A 23,004-nucleotide genomic window follows, 5' to 3' on the forward strand; every position below is an offset into this window, starting at 1 on the left:
TTATGTGAAAGCAAACGCCGGACCGAGAAGCCCTATACCTCAACCTTTGAGCCATGCATGCTCCAGCAGATCTGCGGCGGAAGGTCGTCTTGCGGGATCATACTGAAAGATAGACCGCAGCAATGACGTAATCTTCTTTTCCTCGGCTTCGTCAACATCGGCTGCCTTGTTGTCGCTGATTAGCTTTTCGAGGGAATCCAGCGTTTGCGGTGGCATCCGCTCTCCAATGTCGAAGCCAAAGTCTTCATTGTCTTTGGAGTCAACGACGTCCCCCTCTGTATCCTCGTGGCTGTCATATCTTTCGTCGAAATCATCTTCATCAAAATCCCTGGGCCTCGTATTCAAACGCTCCCCCCTGGGTCCGTAATACTTTGACGAAGCAGGCCATTTTTCGATCAGGTTCTCAGGCAGAGGTTGAATGATATCGGTTAACTGAATCAGGTGCTCGTCCTTCAGAGCCTCATCGCTCAGCCCGAATGGGGGTAGCTGGAAAAGGGATGTGCCAGTGACAAACTCGAACAGAAGACAGCCGAAGCTCCAGATGTCAACGCCGATGCCGAAAGGTTCGCCAAGAAGCAACTCGGGCGCACGGAGCGACATCGGGGTAACAACTTTCTCGGGAGGCTCGTTGGTAAAGAACGCTGTAAAAGTGTCAGACAGACCAACTTTGATGGCGTTGTTTTGGACCGAGCCGCTTACCTCCACCCAAATCAGCGAGTTTTGTATCATCATCAGGCTCTTTCACAGTGTACTCTGATAGAGGTTGGGATGCTGCCAGATACTTGGGTGCCCACTTGTCGGGTTTGCCGTCAATACGATGCAGATAATCGATCCTGGAGGTGCTTTCGTCTTGCTTAAGCTTCTCAGGTCCAACGGTCGAAAGGTCTTGCAGAGCGAAGAGGATGTTGCCAGATTGAAGGTCTCCATGTACCACTCCATTGCTGTGGAGAAACTGAAGCCCTGCAAGTACGTTGCAAAGAATTCGTTTGGTTTTGTCTGTCTCGAAACGTCGGACAGGGGGGTTCAATGGGTCATACGTCTCGTGAGGAGCGTTGAGTATCGTTGAAACGCTTGGTCCCATTGGTTCAAGAACGAGACACAGGTGTCTGCCTTTGGGACCGTCATGGTGGAATGAGTCCATGAGTTTGACGACATGCCGTGAGCGTGAGAATGGATCGTCAACCGTTATCTTGGCCAGAAATCGCTGAATTGGCAACTCTCTGGGCTCTTGCCGCCCGGCGACCTCGATTTTCAGTGCAACATATGCGGAGGTCCTTTGCACGGTTTGTAAGCTTCTCTTTAAAGTTTATCGAAAAAGGTAGAAGAGCTCACGTGGAATCTAATGCAAGCCAGACCGTGCCAAAGTATCCGTTGCCGAGCTTTCGTATCACTTCGTATCGACCTTTGAAAACGTCGCCGAAGTGGACAGGATGGAATCCGCCAGGTCGGTAAGACTCGGCCCATTCGCAGGGCGTGCCAGTCACGCGAAACCTGTACTCTTTCCTCGAGGTGGGTTTCTCTCTAGTAGGGGTCAATGGCGGAGACGACATCCTCCCGACGTCTGGGGTTTCGTGGATGCCCCAGTGCGTGTTAATATGCGATGGGAGGAGGCGGGCGGGGAGATCACGTAAATTGAGCGAATGCGGGGGGGGGGGGGGGGGGGGGGGGGTTTCTTGACACCACAACAGCAACCAATCGAGCTTTGTCACAGTTATCATGGTTCCTCGAGCCAATTATATCCATTTACAAAAAGTTTTGAAGACTCTGGCCGACACCAACTACGTCTTCGAAGACATGCCAATGGCCTACATTGGGAAGGACAACTAATCGCGAGCGAGGGTTTCTCTTCGCGTAGTCCTCAATGGCCGAAGGTGACGACACCGGATCATGTTGTCCGGTGACTAAGAGTGTCTCGATGTTCAGTTGGCTAAAGTCGGCAGAGTCTCCCAAAGCAAGGGCCGAGCATGCCTTTGCATACGCCTCTGGGTCTTGCCCGAGCAGACTGAGGCGGACTGCTGCCACGGCCAAAGGGTTGTTGATCTTTGTGTAGTCCGATACTTGAGTTGAAACAGTTGCATCCACGATCCCGCTCATGCCGTGTCTCCTTGCCTGCTCAGCGATACTAAACCAAACATCCGGCGTGAGATTTGGGAGCGGGGATGGTGGTGGTCCGAAGAGTACCAACTTCTTGACGAGGTCCGGGTACTCCGAGGCGAAATTAATGGCGATGAGACACCCTAAAGAATGTGCTACCAGAGTCGCAGGAGACTGCGGTGAGGCATCAGCCCGGTCGAAGACGCTTTTGAGCTCAGTAGCCAAGTGGCTGATGGTCAATTTCTGAGTAGGAAATGTCGGCGTCAGCCCGTGCCCTTCGAAATCGTAAAGGTGCACAGAAGCCCTGTTCGTGAGAGACAACCTTGATATCAAAGGAGTCCAATAGTCTTTGGTTCCACCCAGGCCGTGGACGAAGACAAACTTCTCGTCTCCTGACCCAAGGCGCTGATAGCTGATCCCGCTCAAACCATCCAGTTTTGGGGTCAAGCCCACTCGGCCTTGAGATGACTTCTCCCCGTTGTTCAGTCTAAATGCCGTGCTTCGGGCTTCGTTCCGAATTCGTACCGTCGTCAGGTTCTCCTTCGAGGACTCAGCAACAGTGTTCTTCAAGGTTCCCAGCCCCGTGACGGAAATCGCAATTTCATCGCCAGATTTGAGATAGGTCGGCGGGCTGAGACCAAGCCCAACACCAGCGGGCTTTATTTTTGTCTCGTTAGTACCAACGCATGAAGTTTTACAAGTGTGACAGCATGGACTCACCGTTCCGGTAGCGAGCACATCGCCAGGCTGCAATGTCTGGCCCGCAGAAAGCGTGGCGATGAGCCGAGGGATAGAAAAGATTAGATCGTTCAGCGTAGCATCTTGGCGCAGCTGTCCATTCACATGTGTCTGAAGACGCAGAGACCTCCCCTGTTCCGGTAAATTCTCCTTCGCGACAGCAATTGGACCCTGGATTTGACATTAGATTCGTCCATCCTATCTATACACGATACGGGGCACGTACCATTGGGCAGAAGGTATCTGGGGATTTGCCAATGTAGAACTGCTTGTGGTCGCGCTGCCTTTCTCTGGCTGTCAAGTCGTTGATAATGGTGTAACCCCAGACGTAGTCCCAGGCATCTTCTTCGCTGATGCGGTAGCCGGCTTTCCCGATGATAACGCCAATCTCTCCCTCATAGTCGGCGCTCTCGGTGAAGCCTTGATGCAGATGAATCTCGTCGCCGTGGGCAATGATGGAGGTCGCACGCTTGGTGAAAATTACAGGGTGGCTGGGCAGGTCGACTTTGTCGGAGCTGTCGTAGCCTGAGCTGTTGAACTCTTTGGCATGTTCCATGTAATTCTTGCCAACGGCGAGGACATCCCGGCCCGATATCGGGGGCAGGAGTTTGACATCGCTCACCGACACGACTGACCCGGCGGCAACATATTGCGCAGCGGATGCCTCAATGACCTGGTAGAGGTTCTCCACGGGAGTTCCAGAGTCGAAGCTGAGAGGTTGGATGGTCTGCCTGGCCAGGTCCAGATGGCCGATGCGGGAGACGTCCCGCTGGAGGTAGGCGACAAAGTTGGCCGGGCCTTCAAGATAACTCGTCATGATGGCTTCCGGGTTTTCCGTAGAAAGTGCACGCTGTCTATTATTGATAATAAGAATTCAACCACAATACTTGGTTCAACTCGCAGATGTTGTTGGTGTTGCAAGAGCGAAAACTTGACCGATGATACCATATCCCGCGAATCTCGTCTTATCTCGCGGCCCACTTGTGACCGGAAGAGAACTCCACACTTGAGGGGTTCACTACATAGCATAGCGACAGCCGTGGCTAGCTATGGGTTTAAATTCCGTTCTCAATCACGAGACACAAGACTCTCGAATACAAAGCAACTTATAAGAGGGCAAAAGGACCAAGGTCTTGTTGCCACGACTTTGCTTCCCCGCCGCAAATGGGCTGCGAACTTGAAAAGGTTACATCTGTTACGTAAGACCGATGAATGCTTCCGAGCGGGTTCGTTCTATGAGCTTGAAGACTGCCAAGGTACCATCTTCCGGACCTTGGGAAATGCAGGAGGATGCACATATGCCGCGAGTCTGCTGATGGTGCCAGCATAGTGGAAGCGTTAAGCCTTGAGACTCTTGCTACCCGTCAGTTACAAATCAGGCTGCGGGACCAGCTTGATACACATACTCAATCGTCTGTCTGCCTCTGGAAAGTATAAACACTGGTTGCCAAGAAATCACACCATCCTGGACTTCTCAAGTGCCCGTAGTAATTCCAAACACCGTCTGCTAAAGACACCACGCCATGTGACGACGGGATGTTACCCGTCGGGGTCTAACACCTTGCCGGCGTGTACATGCATTCGGCGTTTGCTCAACATCGGCGTCTGTAAAGCTCGCATCCAGCCTTGACGGCTTGATGATTCAATAGTTTGTCTTGGCATACGGACTTCGCCTTACTCCGTGTGTGGACCAAGATGACGAGTGTCCCAGTACTAGATGCAATGTCTGGTCGAAGCCGCGAAGATAAAAACCCCCCTTACAACCTCGTAATCGGTGAGTTACTTGGGGTTCTCTACCCGGCAGTCTGATCGTTCACTCCTCGATCAGGATACCTTGCCACTTAAAGTGTCCCAAGTGAAGACAAAGTCAAGCTGCAACTAATCGGCTGGAACACGAACCCGCCAGAATGGCTCTATCCAACTCTTTCCTGCTCCAAGACGTCAAGATATTCACCGGAACCGCTACAATCGACAGGGGTTTCGTGCACGTCTTGAACGGCAAAATCGCCCAGGTTGGCCCGGGAGACTTGCCTTCGCCACTCAACGGCACACTTCCTGTGATATTGCGGCCTGGAGACACGGTCATCCCAGGCTTGATCGATGCCCATATCCACGCGCCCTCCGGGAACACCAGCTGCCTCGAGCAGTCTTTGAGCTTCGGCGTTACGACAGTGTGCGACATGCAAAATGATCTTGAAACGAATGAAAACCTGAAGAGGGTGCGTTGATGGGCCATGTCTTCCTGGTGAAGAAGTTCTAACTCGTAATGATTGTCTTTTAGCTCGCTGACGACCCGGCGACCAAGTCCATCTACGCCGACTTCAAGTTTGCCGGCTCCGGCGCGCTCGTGCACGGCGGGTGGCCACTTCAGGTGCTCGAGAAAGAGTTATCGAATGTTCCTTGCAGCGATCACCTCATAGACCAGATTGTCTCCAAGTGGACAATACTGAGCAGACCGGAAGAGGCCGATCCCTTCATCAAGAAGCAGGTCGAGGAGACCGGGGTTTCCTACATCAAGATGTTCCACGAAGTCGGCGACTCGCTTGGCATGGACCTCCCGCGGCCTCCCCTGGACATCCAGAAAGCCGTGGTGGCCGCTGCCCACAAGTACGGCGTCATCGCCACGGGGCATGCGCTCAGCTATGCCGGCGCCATGGACCTCCTCCGCGCCGGCGCCGACGGCCTGACCCATATCTTCCTCGACCAGCCGCCGAGCGACGACTACATCCAGCTCATGCTGGACAACAAAGCGCACTGCAACCCAACCCTCGGTCTTGCTGCGTCACAGACCGACGAGGGCTTGGGGTTCCAGGACTCGTTCTTACGAGACCCCTTCGCCCAGAGACTGCTGATCCAGAAAACCGCGGGACAACCACTGGGACTGGCGGCTAGCCAAAAGCCGAGGGCCTCCATCCACAACGCGTACGCGAACACGAGGGCCCTGTACAACGCCGGCGTTCCTCTGGTTCTGGGAACCGATGCCGCCGGGATGGGGTTCGGGTTCCCCTACGGTCTCGGAATGCACATGGAAATGCGGCTGATGGTGAAGGAGGTCGGCATGACCCCGTTCGACGTCCTCAAGTCGGCCACGTCCGTCACGGCCGACCGGTTCAGGTTCAATGACCGAGGCCGCATCGAGGCCGGGAAGAAGGCCGACTTAGTTCTCGTCCAAGGGGATGTGTTTGAGTCGCTGGCCGCCAACGACGGGCGCTCTCTGCGGATCAAGTCCGTGTGGAGAGACGGAATATCCGCGTCGGTCTTTGAAGATGTAAAAGCTGAGACCTGCGACAACCCGTTTTGACAGTCATTATCCAACTGAGTCGGTCTGATATCGTCTTTGAATGGACTCTCGACGGGCAGGTGTTGTTGCTGTTCGCACGAACATCTCAAGTATTTCAAGTGATCTTCATTTGGACCCTTGTCATCTATTGTGTGCTCAAATTATTACCTTGGTATTTTCAAGGCCGTTGTACCAAGGTTGAGGATGTGTCTGCTCGTCATTGGGTTTTGATAAAACATTGCAAGACACTTAATCAGAACAGTGAGTGCATCAAAAGAGACGAAGAGTCATGTTTTGCATTCCATCTGTAAAGGGTTGGCTGAACGGGACATTTTGCAACTAATTGCTCAATGACCTGGTTATATGGACCCTCGACATATAAGAATCTAGATTTAGACTCCCGCAGCAGTAATTTGATCCGTGGCTCCCAAGTCATGACGTGATCAGCTCTGCAACAACTCACTCTCAGAAAGGATCTTCCTTTCTCGTCGATCCCAAGCCAGCAGCCAGCTATTTCGGCATTTCTTTAGTGCGGGCTATGGGGTGTTTCTCCAAAACGACCGGATCGTCTTGGCACACTTGTGGTTCGAGCCACCGAAGTCGATCGTTTCAGCCCACACTCTTAAAGCTTGGCAAGCCGCGTTAATTCACAGTCATGATGATATTCTTAAACCTGGGGGTGGCGATGTGATGCATTTCTGGTATGTGGCCGCATCGTTGATGAAGTAGATACACTCTATTGACTCTATGCACAGCTCTTACAGGATATATGTAAAAGAAAATTTTGTCCCAAGCCATTGACATAACTCTTGACATACGGCGAATATTACACACACACACACATACACACATACACAACACTACCATCTATCCGACCCAACACGCCACTTAAGCGCAGGTGCCGAAGAGGGGCTGGCAGCCGACACCGCAGTGAGCGGTGGTGTCACCGCAGAAGCCGTACTCGCTGCAGCAGGTGGTTCCAGGGCAAGTGTAGCCGTTGGCACCGCCGCAGGAGCTGTCGGGGCTCACACCACCGGTGGCACCAGTCTGAGTGGCAGCAGGGGCGCTGGCGGTGCCGGTGGCCGATCCGCCGGAGGGGGCCGGGGCCGGGGCGGCAACGCCGCAGACACCGAAGAGAGGCTGGCAACCAACGCCGCAGTAGGCCTGGGAGGTGCCGCAGAAGCCGTACTCGCTGCAGCAGGCGCCGGCCTCGCAGACGTAGCCCTCGGAGCCGCCGCAGGCGCCGTCGGGTCCGATGACGCCGGTAGGGGTAGCGGTGCTGGTGATGGAAACGACGATCCTGGAGGCGGTGGCGGTCGGGGTCGAGGTGCGCTTGGTCTTGTACCAGTTGGCCTTGGGGTCGCCCAGGCACTCACCGACGGTGACGGCGCGGAGGTTCTTCTCCTTGATGATGCGGAGGAACTCGGGGACGAGGTACTCGGCGGTGTTCTGGTGGACCTTTGGAGCAAGTCAGCAACGGCTTGTTACATGGTTAGTATAGGGTTTTCAAGTTCGTAAAACTTACCTCGTGGGCCAGAGCGATGGAACCACCGGCGTCAACACCCCTCTCGAAGATGCCGACACTGCTCAGGTTGCCGAGAGGCGCGTTGTTGGCGTAGTCCAAGGAGTCGACGTCGGCGTGGATGACGTGGTACTCGAGAGCCTTGAGGATGGAGAGGGTGTTGTCGTTCCAGCTGAAGAAGGGCGGGCGCATGTACGTGGGGTACTTTCCGATGATGTTGATGATGGCGTCCTCGAGAGAAGTCATCTCGGGGATGATGTCGGCGTCACCCAGAGTAGCGAGGTCAGGGTGGCTGTAGGTGTGAGAGCCGATTTGGTGGCCCTCGGCGTCCATGCGCTTGACAACGTCCTGGAAGTCGTTGATGTTGCCAAAGTTCTCGCCGTTGATGAAAAAGGTGGCCTTGGCGCCAGCCTCAGCCAGGAGGTCCAGGACGTGGCTGGTGTAAGTGAAAGGACCGTCGTCGAAGGTGAGAGCAAAGTCGCCCTCGACAGTGCAGCTGGTGATGGCCACTCCGTAGGGGATCGTGGTGGCGGGAGCGGTAGAGATGGGCAGAGCGGAGCTGGAGCCGGAGGCCGTGGCGGTGTCGTTGCTGCCGACGGGCACGGTGGTGCTGGGAATGGCGACGGGCTCGGTGGGAAGAGCAACACCGGGGATGGTCGTGAAGGAGGGGGCAGCGGTGGGAACGGTGGTGTTCAGAGGGAAGGGGACGTACGAAGAGCCAGCAGTCGGCTTGCCCGGGTACGAGGGAACGTTGCCGCCAGGGACAGAGGGCTTCGCAGAGGCAGAGGGCCACGAGCCGCCAGCGCCGGATCCAGGGTTGGAACCAGAGCCCGGGTAAGATCCAGAGCCGGAGCCCGAGCCGGAGCCCGAGCCCGAGCCAGATCCGGAGCCAGATCCGGAGCCAGAGCCAGAGCCAGAGCCAGAGCCAGAGCCAGAGCCAGAGCCAGAGCCAGAGCCAGAGCCAGAGCCAGAGCCAGAGCCGGGGTTGTAACCAGTGTTGGAACCGGAGCCAGAGCCAGATCCAGAACCAGAGCCAGAGCCGGAACCGGTGTTAGAGCCAGAGCCAGAGCCAGAGCCGGGGTTGTAACCAGTGTTGGATCCGCTGGAACCGGAGCCGGAGCCCGAACCAGAACCGGAGCCGGGGTTGTAACCAGTGTTGGAGCCGGAGCCAGAGCCAGAGCCAGAGCCAGATCCAGAGCCAGAGCCAGAGCCGGAACCGGTGTTAGAGCCGGAGCCGGACCCCGGGTAAGAACCAGAACCAGAGCCGGAGCCGGAGCCAGAGCCCGGGTACGAACCAGAGCCAGAACCCGAGCCAGGGTTTGAGCCCGAGCCCGGGTATGAGCCGCCGGGGTTCGAGGGGACACCGGGGATGGTGGTGTTCACGGGGTACGGGGGGAAGTGAGCCTTGGTGGTGCTAGGCTTGGGGACGGGAACGTCCTCGTCGCAGTAGGAGGTCTCGTTGGAGGTCTGGCGGCGGAAGGGGGTAGCGGCCGCTCCGGCCACGAGGAGCGACGTGGCGACGGTCTTGAAATGCATCTCGGTTGTGATCTGAAAGAGTGACTAGTTGAGAGGTATTATGTAAAGAATGACTGTGGTATAGTATAGGAAAAACGAATGACGCGGTCTTGGGAGCGAGACCTGACTGTTGGCTGGTGTAAGAGAGAGAGGGAGAGTGAGAGTGAGAGACAGAGCGAGCGAAGAAAGAGAGGCAAGAGGAACTGCGTAACCAACTCGGTCAGGTAGGCCGCCCATATATCCCGTCAAGGTTCCGCCAAGGCTGTTCCGCATGAGATGCGGGCTGTCAGCACTTGTTGTTCTCTCTCCCTTCCCCTCCCCTCCCCCCTTCACGTTCATCCCGTTTTAATTGCCAAGCTTCACGACCAAAGCCAAGAGACCCGGGTACCAAGGAGCAAAAACAAGGCCGAGTCATGCCTAGGGATACCCTCGCCCAGGTCGATGCACTGCACAGCCCATGCTCGAAAAAAAAGTAAAGGAGGGTCCCCTTAGCTCGACTTGGCGGGCTGCGGGCTTTGCCTGACTTGCTGAGAAGCGTCGTCGTAAAGGTCGAGAAGGGGGGGGGGACTACACCGTAGTGTACATCACACATACATGGCGCGGCTGCAAGGTCCAAACGCCGCGGGCGCCGGGAGATAAGATGACGGATGGGCTACGGAAATAGCTTGTTGGCCATCCTTGCAACGCGCACGCTAGCAGTTTAGCAACTAACGGCGACGAATGAACATTGGGACACGCAGGATCGGGGATGTTTTGGAATTGGAAGAGTTGTGCGCTTTCCTCCCACGCGCTAAGATGCCATGCCAAGTCCAGTCAGAGTATTGTACGTATGTGGCGGCACGCACTGGTGAGTGAGTGGGTGGACGTTCGTGGGACTCGTGAATCGTGAATCGTGATGGCGGAGAGGTCCGAACAAACGTTGCCGAGCCCGACATCACCACAGGGTTTTGCCAAGACACTCAATATCAGAATCCGGGCGGGGCGGCCTTTTCTAAGAGAAACCCATATGACAACAGGTTCAACCTCACCCGGTTAAAAGAGAGCGGCGCCGTTAAAACCCCCCGCCGTTTTGACTTTACACGTTGTTCTTGGGCAATTTATGAGCTTCACCTAGGCCAATCAAGTACCGCATGACTCGGCATTTTACCCACACAATATGCTGTATCCAGCTTAGTGCTGGTTATGTCCGCGCACCATTGTCCGTCTCGTCCGGGAATACTCCGACGGGCAGACGAGGCAAAGACGACGAGGCCCGGAATCCGTCGCCTCACCATCTACCAGCGTCATGTCATGTATATATAAGATGAAAGGCTGTGGTCTCGTCCCCGTCTCCCGAAGTCTGAAGACTGGGTCGGTCGGATGGCCACACACCATGTTTGCAGAGCTGGACTCTCTGGGGACTCAGGACACATAATTATCAAATTTAGGGTGATCATCTCCCCTTATGGTCCTTTGGTTAACCGTCTTCTTCGAACAATTCACATGGTGCATTATTAGCGGAGCGCAATTACAGAGACCCTGTTGCCATCCGAATCTGTTCAGAAGAGATTTCTCGCCCTAGAGACGAAAACGTGTTGGTACCTGCAGCTGCTGCCTGCGCTTTTCATGCAGGAACAACCAAAGATCCTTTTCCAACCTTTTTTCTTTTCTTTTTCCTTCTTCTTATTTCCCCCCTCTTTCCCACGGGGATCAACTCCGCTAAGGCCAACAGCCAACAGCCAACAGGGACAGGAAGAGGGGGCAACAGGAGCCCGTTGGGGGAACCAGAGCGCAGTCATCGTCACACGGTAAGCGCTTGCAGGGGGAGGGGAGGGGGCGCATGTGCTGGGTGACGGTGGACGCTGCGAGCTGTCAGGGGCAAAAAACAGGGGCTGGCTGCTTGTTTGTTGGAGCCAAACAAGTTCATCGCAGGGTTCCCGACCCGAGACCTCGCGTACGTCCGCACAGCCGTTCGATCGTACGGTCCAGAATCCGGACACAATGGTGCGATTGTTGACTTTGCTCGCCGCCGCGGCTTTCCTTATTCAGCATAGCCATATCAGTACAGTGTGTGTACTCCCAGTGAGACTATGTGCGTTGCTGTAGGGGCGGGTAATATTGAGCGCGCCCTCATCCTCCTGTTGCTCCTCCTTTTCCACCTTCTTTCTCCTCCTCCTCTTGTCTGAGACTTAAAAGGCTTGCCATGTTCCATCTCGCATCTCCCGTTTCCATTGGGTCAGCTTCGTCATTCGGATGGCAGCTGAAGTGTTGGCTTCCCCCTCCCCTTTCCACCGCGGTGTCACACCAAAAAGAAAGTTTTGCCCAGCCATCACAGCCCGCCGGCGACGGTCCAGTTGCCCCCTTTATGACCAGCGTCCGTTGATCTTGGCGCATATGATGCCACGCCATGAGACAGTGGGGCACGGACCAGTCTGATCAATGCACGGGTCTTTGGTCCGTTGGCTCTTGTTTGTTGGAGACATGTCTCCAACGGGGGGGGGGGGTTCGACTTTGGAGCTTTCTTCAACGTCTTCTTCAATATCTTCTGTCCATGTGTCCGGAACAAATGCAGCGCTTCAGTATGTGATGTCCTTAAGCAGTGACGGCGGAAACGCATTAAAACTGTTCACTCAACGCTAGCAATTTACTGAAGGTTTCGGGACAACGCTCTTGTACGAAAAAAAAACTTGGTACACAAATCCCCAACCAGCCACATTTACTACAGCGAGCTCATACTTGTACCTCCGCCAGAAGTGGTAAATTCGGAGACTTTACTTTTTCTATTGACCAAAACAGGAAATTCGAGAAACTCTACTTGAGCGCATGGCACGCTATACCTGTAAAGTCTGCCGTACGGCACTTACTGTAGTCGACTTGCATCCACTATTCCACCTGGGCCGAAACAGAGTTCCGTGCGACTGAAAGTTTGTCCCAAACGGCAGGTTTCCATGCTCAACCCCGTATTCGGAAATCACGAGACCGGGATACTGCTGTTTGCCAACTCCCATCCCATAAAGTGCTCGTCTAATAGACTTTTGATCGGATAGCTATCGATTGATGATCAACAACCCGATTCGCCAGTGTCGCCCAGCATTTCCTTGCATGTGAGTATATATGATCTTTCCTATACTCTTGTAAAACGTGCCGCGGCGAATACCTGAGCTTGCACGTCCACGTGCGGACGAACATTAGAGGCTATCGTCAGCGACCAACTGAAGGTCGCTCGGAAACTCCCCATTCGCCCTGTTTCTGAGAGCCTGTCCGAAGCATCGGTCGTCATCTGGATATACCTTCATGGTGCAGCAATCTGGAGGCACGTTCGCCTCACCGTTTCGCCGGCTGTTTTTTTTTTTTTTTCTTTTTCGGAGACTGCGGTTGCAAACCTGGGCATCTTTACTTTTTGGTGTTCAAGACCAGATTCATAATTCCAAACGCGAATTTGGACTTGCAACCATGCTGTCGAGCAGACACACTAGGCCTCACGAGCCGGGGTAATTACAGTTTGTTCTGATATGGACATTCTGCGAGGGTTTCTGATATTTGGCAAGTCAAACCAGCCGTTGCTGGCAATTGTTGAGCCGTTGAGTCCTTTGTGCTACCAAGAGTCCAGTGTCACTGGTTTGAATCAAACGTGTCAGCCGTTCGCTCGGGAAGAGTTGGATGAGCTGCATAAAGGACGTTGAATTCTTCCTTGGGCGTCGATAAAAATTGAGAGGCTTTCGAAAGTGGCCTCAAGAAAGTTTGATTGCATCGGTACACGTAACAGGAACCACAAAGCTATAAAGCTCGGTCTCTGCGCCTATACATATATAGATGTATATATATAAATATATATGTATGTATGTATGTATATGAAAGGCATCGAGGTACGCTCCCATCTCTTCACGCTGACTTGACAGGAGAATGGCGTACCCTGTCGACCTCCATGAGGGTTCTGCCCCTCTGATAGCCAAGGCCAACCAATGTCTTTGACAGAACGTTGCAGAAGGCTTTTCCGAGAACAACCGATCTGCGAATAAGGTTTGCTTGCTTAGGAGAGGACAAGCAACTCCCCTCCATGTAGGTGCTGTCCAGGCCGGGATCCGAATCAGTTTCAGTAACGCGTCACCACGATGATATGGCCGCGGTTGTCAGCCGAGCCTCCGGAGCTATAAATTGCATAAGCAAGGCAGAATCTGATGGGTTTCTGCCTAGCTTCCCCTATCAAGTTGACTCGTTTCATCCGCTGCCTCTTTCTCTTCATCTTTCAAGGGGAACGAGTCTAGCAATTGCGTGAAACGAAAGGTCGGCGCTGCGACTTTCACGGGCCTATCGGAGGATCCATCCGGGGTGTTCGCACCGTGAGATTTCGTCCCGAAGAAGTAAGATCGTTCAGGGTGTTGAGTATCAAGACGGAGACTCGTCACCGCCGGCTAGGCCCGGCCAACCGCATAGCAGCTCTCTTAAAGCCGCAGTAAACTCCAGCACTTTCTCCCGCCCTGATCGGACTCTCCACCAGTCATGTTCAGTCGCTTGGCGGTTTTGAATAGTATTGAGCCTGGCAAGAAGCCTTCATCTCATCCTCCCTACCCAAGCCGGGCGGCTTAGCTGCGCTGAGAGATAGCTGACGTCCACATCAATGCGTTTTCGAATAAGCTAAAGGCAAAGGGAAAATATATCAATAAGCTTGCGTTGTGCCACGTTTGACTTCCATGGCTATTGGACTGCTGGCCAACCCTCCCAAATGAGAAGCCTTGCGGTGAGCGGTCAGCTCAGGCAGCAAGAAACGACGCGACTACAGGCAGTAAGCCCGCCGCTTTAGAATACGCCTACGCCACCATCAGACGCCATGAAAGCAGGCTAGGTCCATACGAGGCCGACTCAGGGCGTCGGAAACCCAATCGAGCCGGTTCCTGCGGACCGTCGGGACGGTGACTAGCAAGGTGTGGCTTTCGCGTTTCCCCCCCCCCGTTGTTTTTTCCCCCTTCTCAAACGAGTTGGGTGTTTTTGATATATTTGCGCGACGTCACCTTTGGACAGACACCTGTGTGTTATCGTTAACAGCGTAATTTTGAATCAATAGAAATCAGGGCCAAGGGGTCGCCAATCGCGACTGCAACCCGACTCTTCTCCGGCATTCTCAAATCCGGTGTCTTGACTTATCGTCTACCTCGCCTTCACATGAGTCGACTCCCCGACGGTCTGATTGCCTTCGGGCCCCAGGCCAACTGCACACTCGAGCTCTGCCCGATAGAATGGAGCGTTCTTCGCTACCAGCCCTCCATCCCCGCCAGCGGCATCTTCATCGCACTCTTCGCCTTGGGATTGATTGTTCATGCGGTTCAAGGCATCAGATGGAGAACGTGGGGGTTCATGGCTAGCATGATTGCGGGCTGCGTCTTGGAAATTGTCGGTTACGTGGGGCGACTCTTCATCCACGACAACCCGTTCGACTTTGAAGGGTTCCTCATGCAGATCAGTAAGCTTCTTCGGTCCCAGGAAGAGTGCGCTCGGGTCTTGTAGAGCCTTAGTATGTATCGAGGAACTGACATGCTTCTTCGGCAGTCTGTATCACGATAGCCCCGGTCTTCTTCTCGGCCGCTATCTACGTCCTTCTCTCTCAAACGTGAGGATCCGATTTTGCTACTAGAGAACCATGTAGAGGCTAATACGACGATCGTGTAGGATTAATTTTCTCGACCGATCAATCTCACGCTTCTCTCCTCGCATGTATTACTGGACCTTCATTCCGTTGGACGTGGTTTCTCTCGTTCTGCAGGCTGTGGGTGGCGCGTTGTCGTCGGTCAGCACAACCATCGAGGCCGTGGACCGGGGCGTCAACATCTCACTCGCCGGGCTGGTGTTACAGGTCGCCTCGATGCTGGTTTTCTGCTCCCTGTTTGCAGACTACATCGCCACGTACACCCGCTCAAGAACTCGCCCCCCCATGGGACCGAGGCTCAAGGTGTTTTTGCTCTTTCTCGGCCTCGGTACTCTCTTTATTCTTCTTCGATGTGTCTACCGCATCGTAGAGCTGCACGAGGGTTACTTCAGTCACTGGTTCCGAGACCAGACCCTGTTCATTGCATTGGAGTCGGCGTGAGTTTTCAAGCTTTCGAATTCCCCAAGCTTCTTTCTCACTGACAGTATGTAGTGTCATGGTCTTGGCCGTATTCAGTCTCAGTATTGGCCACCCTGGCCTCGCTTTCAACCGGAGAGAGGGCGGAAAACCAGGTGCGATCAACTTTCAAGGCGCCTCTCGTGGTGAAATGACGGACAGCGTTCAGATGAACAGTGCGAACAAAGGAGAAAGGGACAGGAACTAGGGAAAGGAGGATATGCGCACGCATGACACGGACGTACGTACACCATAATAGGCATGTTTTCTCTATTTTTCTTTTCTTCTTTTCTATAATTTCAGGAGCGAATGGTTTTCATCAGATCCGAGCACAGGAGGGTACTTGAACGTATTCCAGGAGCCTTGTGTCAACATCACATGGTGACCTACATTTCCTCCACCTTGCGGCGGGGCACATGGTTGAATTTTCTGGAAAGATGAGTGATTCGAGTGTGATTTTCATAAGTAGTGAACGATTCCAATTGTAGCGTTGCAGCGAATGTGCCAACAATGTTATTGTAAGCCGTGAGCCATGGGCTGAGAGGCCTTGGTAGCGAGAGTAGCTTTGCTAGAGTTTATCAGCAAAGCCTTATTGTTGTGGGGATAACGCTCGATGATAGTAGCAACAGACGAAGCGTCGACATGTCTATTATCTGCGAGGTCCGCAAATCGGTTACTGAAGCTGGAGGCTACTTCATAGACCGTTTTCAACGCCAGTTTCACACTGGAGGTATTGAGATGAAAAGGCTTTCTGTGGAATGATTCGCGCTTGAAACCAGACATTACGAGACAGAAATGACACAGGTATAACATCATTGGGTTTTCAAAGTCTGTTGCCGAGCTGACGACTGTGGAATGCCGTTTTCTCCTCTTACTGGCTTCGCAAGGGAGTGAGTGTCTTCTGGTCGGTCTTTGAACCACACGGTGCTCTGGAAAGAGGGAGATTCAAGAACCTGTGACATTCCTTTCAAACTATAGCTAATGCGTCGATATAGAACTCTTGTAATGTGTTAAGAGAGGTTGCCATTGATGGCTTCGACCGCGTGGGCTCCTCGATGGCTTGAGTGTTCTGCTTAGTCATCCACCATCGATCGGCGAATTGGCTCCGAGGCTCACCGAGACGGGAAAGCTGCCGCCGTCGTCGAAAAGCCCTGGAGCTGCAGCAGAAACCGGCGTCGAAAAGAAGCTGGCAATCGAAGCCCCATGTCCTCCCATGTCAAGCTCTCGCGGGTACGCCTGCGGCCTCTGGGCGCAAGATGCATCCCTCAATTGACTCGTCACCAAAGGCGCTCGCGCCACGACTTCAACCACTTCGTCCGGGCAGATGGTACGGCACACGGCAGACCCAGCCAGCTGTCCTTGCATTTGCGCCCCGGAGCTAACCGCTACTACTCCCAGAAGCCTATGATGCGGCGACAGATGCTCCTCTGACGAATCGCGATGCCGCCACGACGTTCAAGCTAGCAGTCAAGGACAACATCGCGACCCACGGCCTACCGACGACATGCTCCTCGGCCATCCTCTCTTCCCACAAGAGTCCCTACGAGGCCACCATTGTGCGCCAACTCCGAGACCGAGGCGCCCACGTCGTCGGCAAGACAAACATGGATGAGTTCGGCATGGGATCGCACTCTCTGAACTCGGTCCATGGGCCGGTGCTGAACCCGCTGTCCGCGACCCCCACCTCGGCTGGTGGAAGCTCCGGAGGAAGCGCCGTCGCCGTCCAGACGGGCGAGGCCGACGTCGCGCTAGGAACAGACACGGGCGGGTCGATTCGTCTCCCCGCGGCATACTGCGGCGTTGTGGGATATAAGCCTTCCTATGGCATGCTCTCTAGGTTCGGCGTAGTGCCGTATGCCAACTCGCTCGACACCGTTGGCCTGCTCGCGCGGGAGGTGGGCGTCATTGAGGATCTGATGTTCAGCACCGGCCTCGACGGGGAGCACGACGCCCAGGACCCGACGTCCTTATCGGAGAGTTTCAGAAAGAGGCAGCAAGCACAGGGAGGGACAGACCGTCGCTCGCGCCTCAGGATCGGCATCCCCATCGAGTACAACATCGAGGAGCTGGACCCGCAGATCAGAACCGCGTGGTCTGACGCCGCAGACCTCCTCCAGCAATCCGGCATCGACGTCGTCCCCGTGTCCCTCCCGTCAACCAAGCACGCGCTCTCAGCGTACTATGTCATCGCGCCCGCCGAGGCCTCGTCGAACCTCGCCAAGTTTGACGGCGTCCGGTACGGCACGCGCGGCGACGAGAGCGACGGCGCGGGCGAGGTGCTCTACTCCAAGACGCGCGGCCTCGGCTTCGGCGACGAGGTGAGGCGGCGCATCCTCCTCGGGTCCTACAGCCTCAGCTCCGAGGCCATGGACAACTACTTCCTCCAGGCGCAGCGCGTGCGCAGGCTCGTGCAGCGCGACTTCGACCGCGTCTTCCGCCGGCCCAACCCGCTGTACGACGAGCGCCAGTTCGACCTGAGCGACATGGGCGACGGCGTCGAGCTGCAGGACAAGCTCGGGCCGTCCCAGGTCGACTTCCTGCTGTGTCCCACGGCGCCGACGTTTGCGCCGCGGATCGACGAGGTCCGCCGCCAGACGCCCGTGCAGGTGTACATGAACGATGTCTTCACCGTCCCCGCGAGCCTGGCCGGTCTGCCGGCCGTCAGCATCCCAAAAAAGGTCGAGTCGCACGATGCAGAGGCAGACGAGAGCCGCAAGGTGGCAGGGCTTCAGCTGATCGGCCAGTACTGGGACGACAGGCGACTGCTCGGCGTGGCCAAGGATCTCCTACGTCGTTTCTCCGCATGATCTCACTCGCTGGAGTGCGGCAACGAGTTACTACCTACCACTTGCGCAGCAAGCGTTTGTAACTTGTAAGAGAGCCTCACAGATGGCGAAAAAAAATTGCCGTCGGTTGTAAGCTGTACAATAGGATTGAAAAAAATATACCCATGATGTTCGATAAGACAAAGTCAGAGAGCCAGGTTGCAAAAAAAGTTGTTTTGTTTGGTCTTTCTTTCCATTATGTATTCACATGCTGCCCACCCGGGGTGCGGCATGCTGGGTATCATGAATCGGCCACCGTCGCTCGCTCAAGGGAACCGTTGCCTGCTTCGTGACCTCGACCGCGACCTCGACTGCGACCGTGGTCCTGACCGCGATCTTGAATGCCGCCTCTCCACGTCCATCGGCTCGCTGTCGCCGCTCCTGTCCTCGACAATCTCTCCGTCCGACTCGTCCGCGCCGTTCTCTCTCGCGTCAGCCTCCTCCCTCTCCTTTGCCTCCCTCTCGTCCTCCTCCTCCAGCAGCTCGTCGATGTCCCCCAACGGACTAATTCTCTCCTCCAGCTCGTCCAGGTCCACCAGGTCGGACCTCTTGGGCAGCTCCCTGAAGCTCGTCGCGCAGACCCTCGTCTTGGTCAGCAGGTCGTCGACGAAGTCGTCCATGTACGTCAGGCTCGTCCCCTGGCGGCCCTTGCGCCTCAGCTTCCTCCGGTCCTCGAGGAACGGCTCGAGCAGGAGGTAGACGTCCCGCGCCTTCCTCGTCATGCGGACGTAGAAGCACGCCAGCGCGCGCAGGTACTTGAACTTCTCGCCGCCGAGGCCGAGGTAGGCCTCGAGCACGTCGTCCGAGGGCGCGAGCTGCAGCAGCTTGAAGGCCAGGCACAGGAACGGCGTAGGCTTCTGGGTGACGCCGTAGGTGCCGCCAACAAAAGTGACATGCTCGACGACGCGGTCGACGATGTCGGCCTCGTTGACTGCGAAGCACTGCTCCTTATAGAAATACGAGTCGACGATTCGTTCGCGCACGGCCTTCTCCATGATCGTGGCGGGGTTCTCGCCATTAGGCGCAAGCGAGGCCGAGGAACCGCGCTCATCCAGGAAGCGCCGTTCGTCGGCGTAGACGAGGTCGGGCTTGCTCATCGTTGCGGCTTCTTTCGGGGTTGGTTCTTGGGATGTAGGGTCAGGTGGAGGAGAGGATGGTCGAGAGCTCGCTGGTAGGAGGTGAATCAGTCCGCGCGCGAGAAGCGTCGGTGGGGATGACAATGCTGCTGCTTAATGGTCAAAGACTTCGCGATTGGAAAAGGATCGGCTCTATCGGGTGGTGTGGGGTGGGGTGGCTACAATGCGATGCGATGCGATGCGATACGACGGCAGCTCTGTCGGTTCTACACAGTTCCAAAAGGTGTGTGACGTGACGAAGGGGGAAAAGTTGGTGGTTCAGGGCGAATCAGTGGCGCTTATCGATTGTTGCCGTGCGAACCGAGTCAACAGCCCACTTCCAAGCTTCACTCACCCACGCCGCGTCGCATCTGGCGACTGCGACCTTGGACCAAGGAGAAGAAAAGAAGGCCAGTGTCAACGAGCTTTATCTCATTCCAAATACGAAGAAAAACAGCTACAGGATCAAAGCTATCGTCGCTTTCGAACATCAGAATATTTGCCATAAAAGCCCCCAAGAATTCCCCCAGTTGCCATGGTGCTCCTCACCTCGTCGCAAGTCTCGGTGCTCCTCTCCTCGGCCATTGGTAACACCTGACCCCATCCGTTCCCGCATTCCAGTCCTGTGGAGAGAAAGACCAAACAGCTAACCTCACATGGTGCGTCCTGCGCGAACGCGAGCCGTCGTGGCCCCGTTTGCCGCAAACGCACACGTTCGTACTTCTAGTTGTCTCATGCACCGCGGCCCTGTTCCTCAGCGGCTACGTCATCCAACAGCGCACCCTCAACCAGCTGCGCGAGGCCATCAAGCCCGACTCGCGGCCCTCGCCCAAGGCGTCGTACTACGTGCCGGAACACCTCCAGGATGTCGCCGGAGGCGCCAACAGGCCGGCGGGGAAGCAGCAGCAGATCGTCATCGAGGTGAACCCTACGATGCCAGAGCAGCAGCAGCAGCAGCCACAGAAACACAAGAAGAAGGCCGGGCAAAAGCTGGCGGGGTGGACGTCCGATATGTGGCAGAAGATGGTGGCCCCGCCCGAAATAGATGACAAGGGTGGTGTCACCAGGGCCGATCTAGAAAATATGGGCGAAAGGGAGAGGAACATCGAGGGGTGGAATGTCAAGGACCAGAAGAACCCGGATCCCGAAGCGTCGAGTCAGAAGCCCGTCAGCCGTGCCGAAAGGCGAAAAATGATCAAGGAGGAGCTGCGGCGGTTAGCAGAAAGTGAGGAGAAGGTCTACTACCAGCGTCGACTTTGGTAAGGGAGGATCCCGGAGATGATGAGTCGAGACGGGTAAGATGTAGGGGCTGAGATCCCCAGACATATACATATGGGATCTATGGCGTTGTTGCTTTCTGGGACGCTGGTAATGAGGGACGTTTATGATATCAATATGGTTGGTTGTTCATCATGTATACTTTGTAGATAGGCGGCCCACCGGGCCATGAACAAACGAAGGAGACGTGTTTTGTGTTGCTCTGGCCCAAAACGACAAGAGGTTGTCTGCATTTGATATGTGCTGGAGAGACGATCCGGCTAATCCATCTTGCCCGAATGAATCGCAGGTCGTTCCAATACCCTGCTTACCAAAACACCGCGTCCTCTCTCTCTCTCTCTCTCTCTCTCTCTCTCTGAATAGCCCCGCGAGCCGGTTTCATGCAGTCGTCAGCGTGGTGAAAACCACATCATGTTTCCCCCCCCAAAAAAAACCAGTAGCTTGTACCTCAATAAACGCCGTTTCCATGCCGAATCAAACGAAGCAAACGCCCTCCTCCAAGCCATCTCATCTCCTCTAAGCGTGGCGATTGGCAGCGTCCTCAAACGCCTCTCTCTGCATCCTCTCGAGCTCCTCGAGGGGGATCTGGCTGTTGGCAAACTTGTTGGCCTTCTTTTCACGGCCCTGCATCACATGTTAGCACTCCGTTGAAGGGTAGAGGCTGTTCCAGAACAGAGGACAGAAAGACGTACCTTTTGCACTTCTTTGTGCTCTGCGGCGGCCTCGAGTACGGCGGGGACGTAGTCTGCGAAGCCCAGTTGCTCGAGGGCCTTGGTGATGTGGTCGCAGGCGATGGTCTTCTTGGCTTCCTTCTCCGAAATCTCGTTGGCCTCCGAGGAGATGAGGGTGATAAACTCAACGCAGCACTCTATGAGCAGGTCGCGGGCCTCTTTTGAGAAGGCGACGCCGGCGGAGGGCGGAAGGATCTCGGTTACGATCTTTTGAACAGTGGCTGGATTGAATGTTAGTCGTCTTGAAAAGAGAAGATGAAATGAGCAGCAGGTCATCGTGGAGACTGAATCTCACGGTCACGCCTCTTTGGGGAAGGGGGGGGTACATACCCTTGGGTAAGGACAAGTCATCGTTACCTACAATCATTGTCAGCATTTTAGGTTCCGCAGACAGGTTGGATGAATGTTGCGAACTGCGCTGGCGGTCTTGGAATTGCCAGTATGTGTTCGATTTGTTGCCCATCGTGACTGAGATGTGTATGGTGAAGGCGGTACATGATGCAGCCATGGGCTGTCACCAGGTGCCCTTTTTACATGGCGCCTCATCAGAGGATTTGAGCGAAGCCTTGAGAGCGTACAGGTGCTGGTGAAGCGCACGAGAGTGTATGCCTGGTAGGCCGACGAGAGAATGAGGGAGAACGGTCGCGACGAAGTTGATGTGACTTGAGAAAACTCCAGCCTTACTTACCGGCAAGGTCGTGATCCGACATTTTTACAATACGAGATTTGCGGCGGCGACGACGATGGGAAGGGGGATGAGACGAAAATAAGGCTTTTTGGTCGGGCTGACAACTCGCACAGTCGCTTCGCTCGATAAACGATGGGCGACAGCGTCTGCAAATGGGAAACCGTCGGCGCAGAAATTTAAACGTGGACGTGGGCGACCGTGAGCGACCGTGAGACCGGCTGGTCTTGGGAACTTATACGGAGATAGAAGACGGTGAAAAACGCGGTAGCGGAGTGGGCATGTGAAGCATCGCGGGACTTGGAAGGGTGTGGCTCGCGCTCCTTGCTTGGTGGGGTTTTTCATGCTCTTTTAACTGCGGGACATCAACTGCATTTGAACCCCCCGCGCACCGCCGCCAAGAGGAGCCACAGTGCCACAATCCAGTCACACTCGGGCAGTTTAGCAAGTCACGCTGGTGGCCCGCTGTAGGTGGTGGGGTCCTTCGGTGGAGCTCAGTCAGGCACCGGTCGATCGGCGAAAGATGCATCCGTGGTTCCGCACCGCACGGGCCAGCCAGCTCCCAATCACTCCAAATTTTTTCTGCACCTTAAAAGAGGAAATATTCGACGATGGTCTTGTTTCTCTTCTCTCACATCACCAAACAGCAGAGCCTGGAAAACACCATGCGCTCTTATTCCAGAGCAGCTGGCGGCTCTGCTGTGTCTGATTGCCTTTGGTAGGTCGCCTTCCCTAACTCCCCCCTCCTTCCCACAGCCTTTTTCCTCAATCGAAATGATGAGCCTTGTTGTCGCCCCAAACTTACGAGGAATAACTCCCCTCAAAGTGGTGAATGACCGTCCAAGCCAAACGGACTTCTCTGATCTATCACCATGAACCCACGTTTCTTCGTTTATTTTCACTGGCACAACCAATGCTAACGGGATTCAAGTCAGAAAGAGTAAGCGTTCCTACTGCTGCTACCAAAAACAACAAAAACGACCCCCCGCAACTCTGCGTTGCGCACACGGCGCCGAAGCGATGATGTCCAATAAAGTACTATCAAATACCGACATTGAATGATGGAGACATTTCGACACTGAGCATCGGCTTCGCACATTCTTATTTCGACTGGAATACGTGAATGCGATACTGACCTGCTTCGC

At 55.0% G+C, this 23,004-nt stretch overlaps 8 protein-coding genes across 8 annotated transcripts; 4 read left to right on the forward strand and 4 right to left on the reverse strand.

Moving 5' to 3' along the window:
* Positions 1 to 39: 39 nt before the first annotated feature.
* On the reverse strand, positions 40 to 3,649 carry CH63R_07338 (Serine/threonine-protein kinase SRPK3; the record flags this gene model as incomplete). The annotated part of the gene is made up of 6 exons (XM_018302313.1): positions 40 to 641; positions 700 to 1,274; positions 1,333 to 1,491; positions 1,748 to 2,751; positions 2,815 to 3,003; positions 3,059 to 3,649. 6 exons carry the CDS (start codon positions 3,647 to 3,649, stop codon positions 40 to 42), a joined length of 3,120 nt encoding a protein of 1,039 aa, XP_018157091.1.
* Positions 3,650 to 4,739: 1,090 nt separating this feature from the next.
* On the forward strand, positions 4,740 to 6,133 carry CH63R_07339 (Amidohydrolase; the record flags this gene model as incomplete). The annotated part of the gene is made up of 2 exons (XM_018302314.1): positions 4,740 to 5,051; positions 5,114 to 6,133. The coding sequence occupies 2 exons, from the start codon at positions 4,740 to 4,742 to the stop codon at positions 6,131 to 6,133; spliced, it is 1,332 nt and encodes a 443-aa protein (XP_018157092.1).
* Positions 6,134 to 7,000: 867 nt separating this feature from the next.
* Positions 7,001 to 9,170, reverse strand: CH63R_07340 (Polysaccharide deacetylase family protein; the record flags this gene model as incomplete). The annotated part of the gene is made up of 2 exons (XM_018302315.1): positions 7,001 to 7,570; positions 7,638 to 9,170. The coding sequence occupies 2 exons, from the start codon at positions 9,168 to 9,170 to the stop codon at positions 7,001 to 7,003; spliced, it is 2,103 nt and encodes a 700-aa protein (XP_018157093.1).
* Positions 9,171 to 14,288: 5,118 nt separating this feature from the next.
* CH63R_07341 (Parasitic phase-specific protein PSP-1) lies at positions 14,289 to 15,433 on the forward strand (the record flags this gene model as incomplete). Its single annotated transcript, XM_018302316.1, has 4 exons — positions 14,289 to 14,586; positions 14,673 to 14,733; positions 14,793 to 15,206; positions 15,262 to 15,433. 4 exons carry the CDS (start codon positions 14,289 to 14,291, stop codon positions 15,431 to 15,433), a joined length of 945 nt encoding a protein of 314 aa, XP_018157094.1.
* A 1,048-nt stretch (positions 15,434 to 16,481) lies between these two features.
* On the forward strand, positions 16,482 to 18,032 carry CH63R_07342 (Glutamyl-tRNA(Gln) amidotransferase subunit A, mitochondrial; the record flags this gene model as incomplete). The annotated part of the gene is made up of 2 exons (XM_018302317.1): positions 16,482 to 16,539; positions 16,624 to 18,032. The coding sequence occupies 2 exons, from the start codon at positions 16,482 to 16,484 to the stop codon at positions 18,030 to 18,032; spliced, it is 1,467 nt and encodes a 488-aa protein (XP_018157095.1).
* A 284-nt stretch (positions 18,033 to 18,316) lies between these two features.
* CH63R_07343 (PRP38 family protein) lies at positions 18,317 to 19,147 on the reverse strand (the record flags this gene model as incomplete). Its single annotated transcript, XM_018302318.1, has 1 exon — positions 18,317 to 19,147. One exon carries the CDS (start codon positions 19,145 to 19,147, stop codon positions 18,317 to 18,319), a length of 831 nt encoding a protein of 276 aa, XP_018157096.1.
* Positions 19,148 to 19,700: 553 nt separating this feature from the next.
* CH63R_07344 (uncharacterized protein) lies at positions 19,701 to 20,428 on the forward strand (the record flags this gene model as incomplete). Its single annotated transcript, XM_018302319.1, has 2 exons — positions 19,701 to 19,752; positions 19,893 to 20,428. The coding sequence occupies 2 exons, from the start codon at positions 19,701 to 19,703 to the stop codon at positions 20,426 to 20,428; spliced, it is 588 nt and encodes a 195-aa protein (XP_018157097.1).
* Positions 20,429 to 20,959: 531 nt separating this feature from the next.
* On the reverse strand, positions 20,960 to 21,884 carry CH63R_07345 (TATA-binding protein-associated phosphoprotein; the record flags this gene model as incomplete). Its single annotated transcript, XM_018302320.1, has 4 exons — positions 20,960 to 21,067; positions 21,136 to 21,395; positions 21,505 to 21,531; positions 21,863 to 21,884. 4 exons carry the CDS (start codon positions 21,882 to 21,884, stop codon positions 20,960 to 20,962), a joined length of 417 nt encoding a protein of 138 aa, XP_018157098.1.
* Between the last annotated feature and the right edge of the window lie 1,120 nt (positions 21,885 to 23,004).

This window comes from Colletotrichum higginsianum, chromosome 5 (assembly GCF_001672515.1).
Source record: "Colletotrichum higginsianum IMI 349063 chromosome 5, whole genome shotgun sequence".
Classification (NCBI taxonomy): Eukaryota; Fungi; Ascomycota; class Sordariomycetes; order Glomerellales; family Glomerellaceae; genus Colletotrichum; species Colletotrichum higginsianum.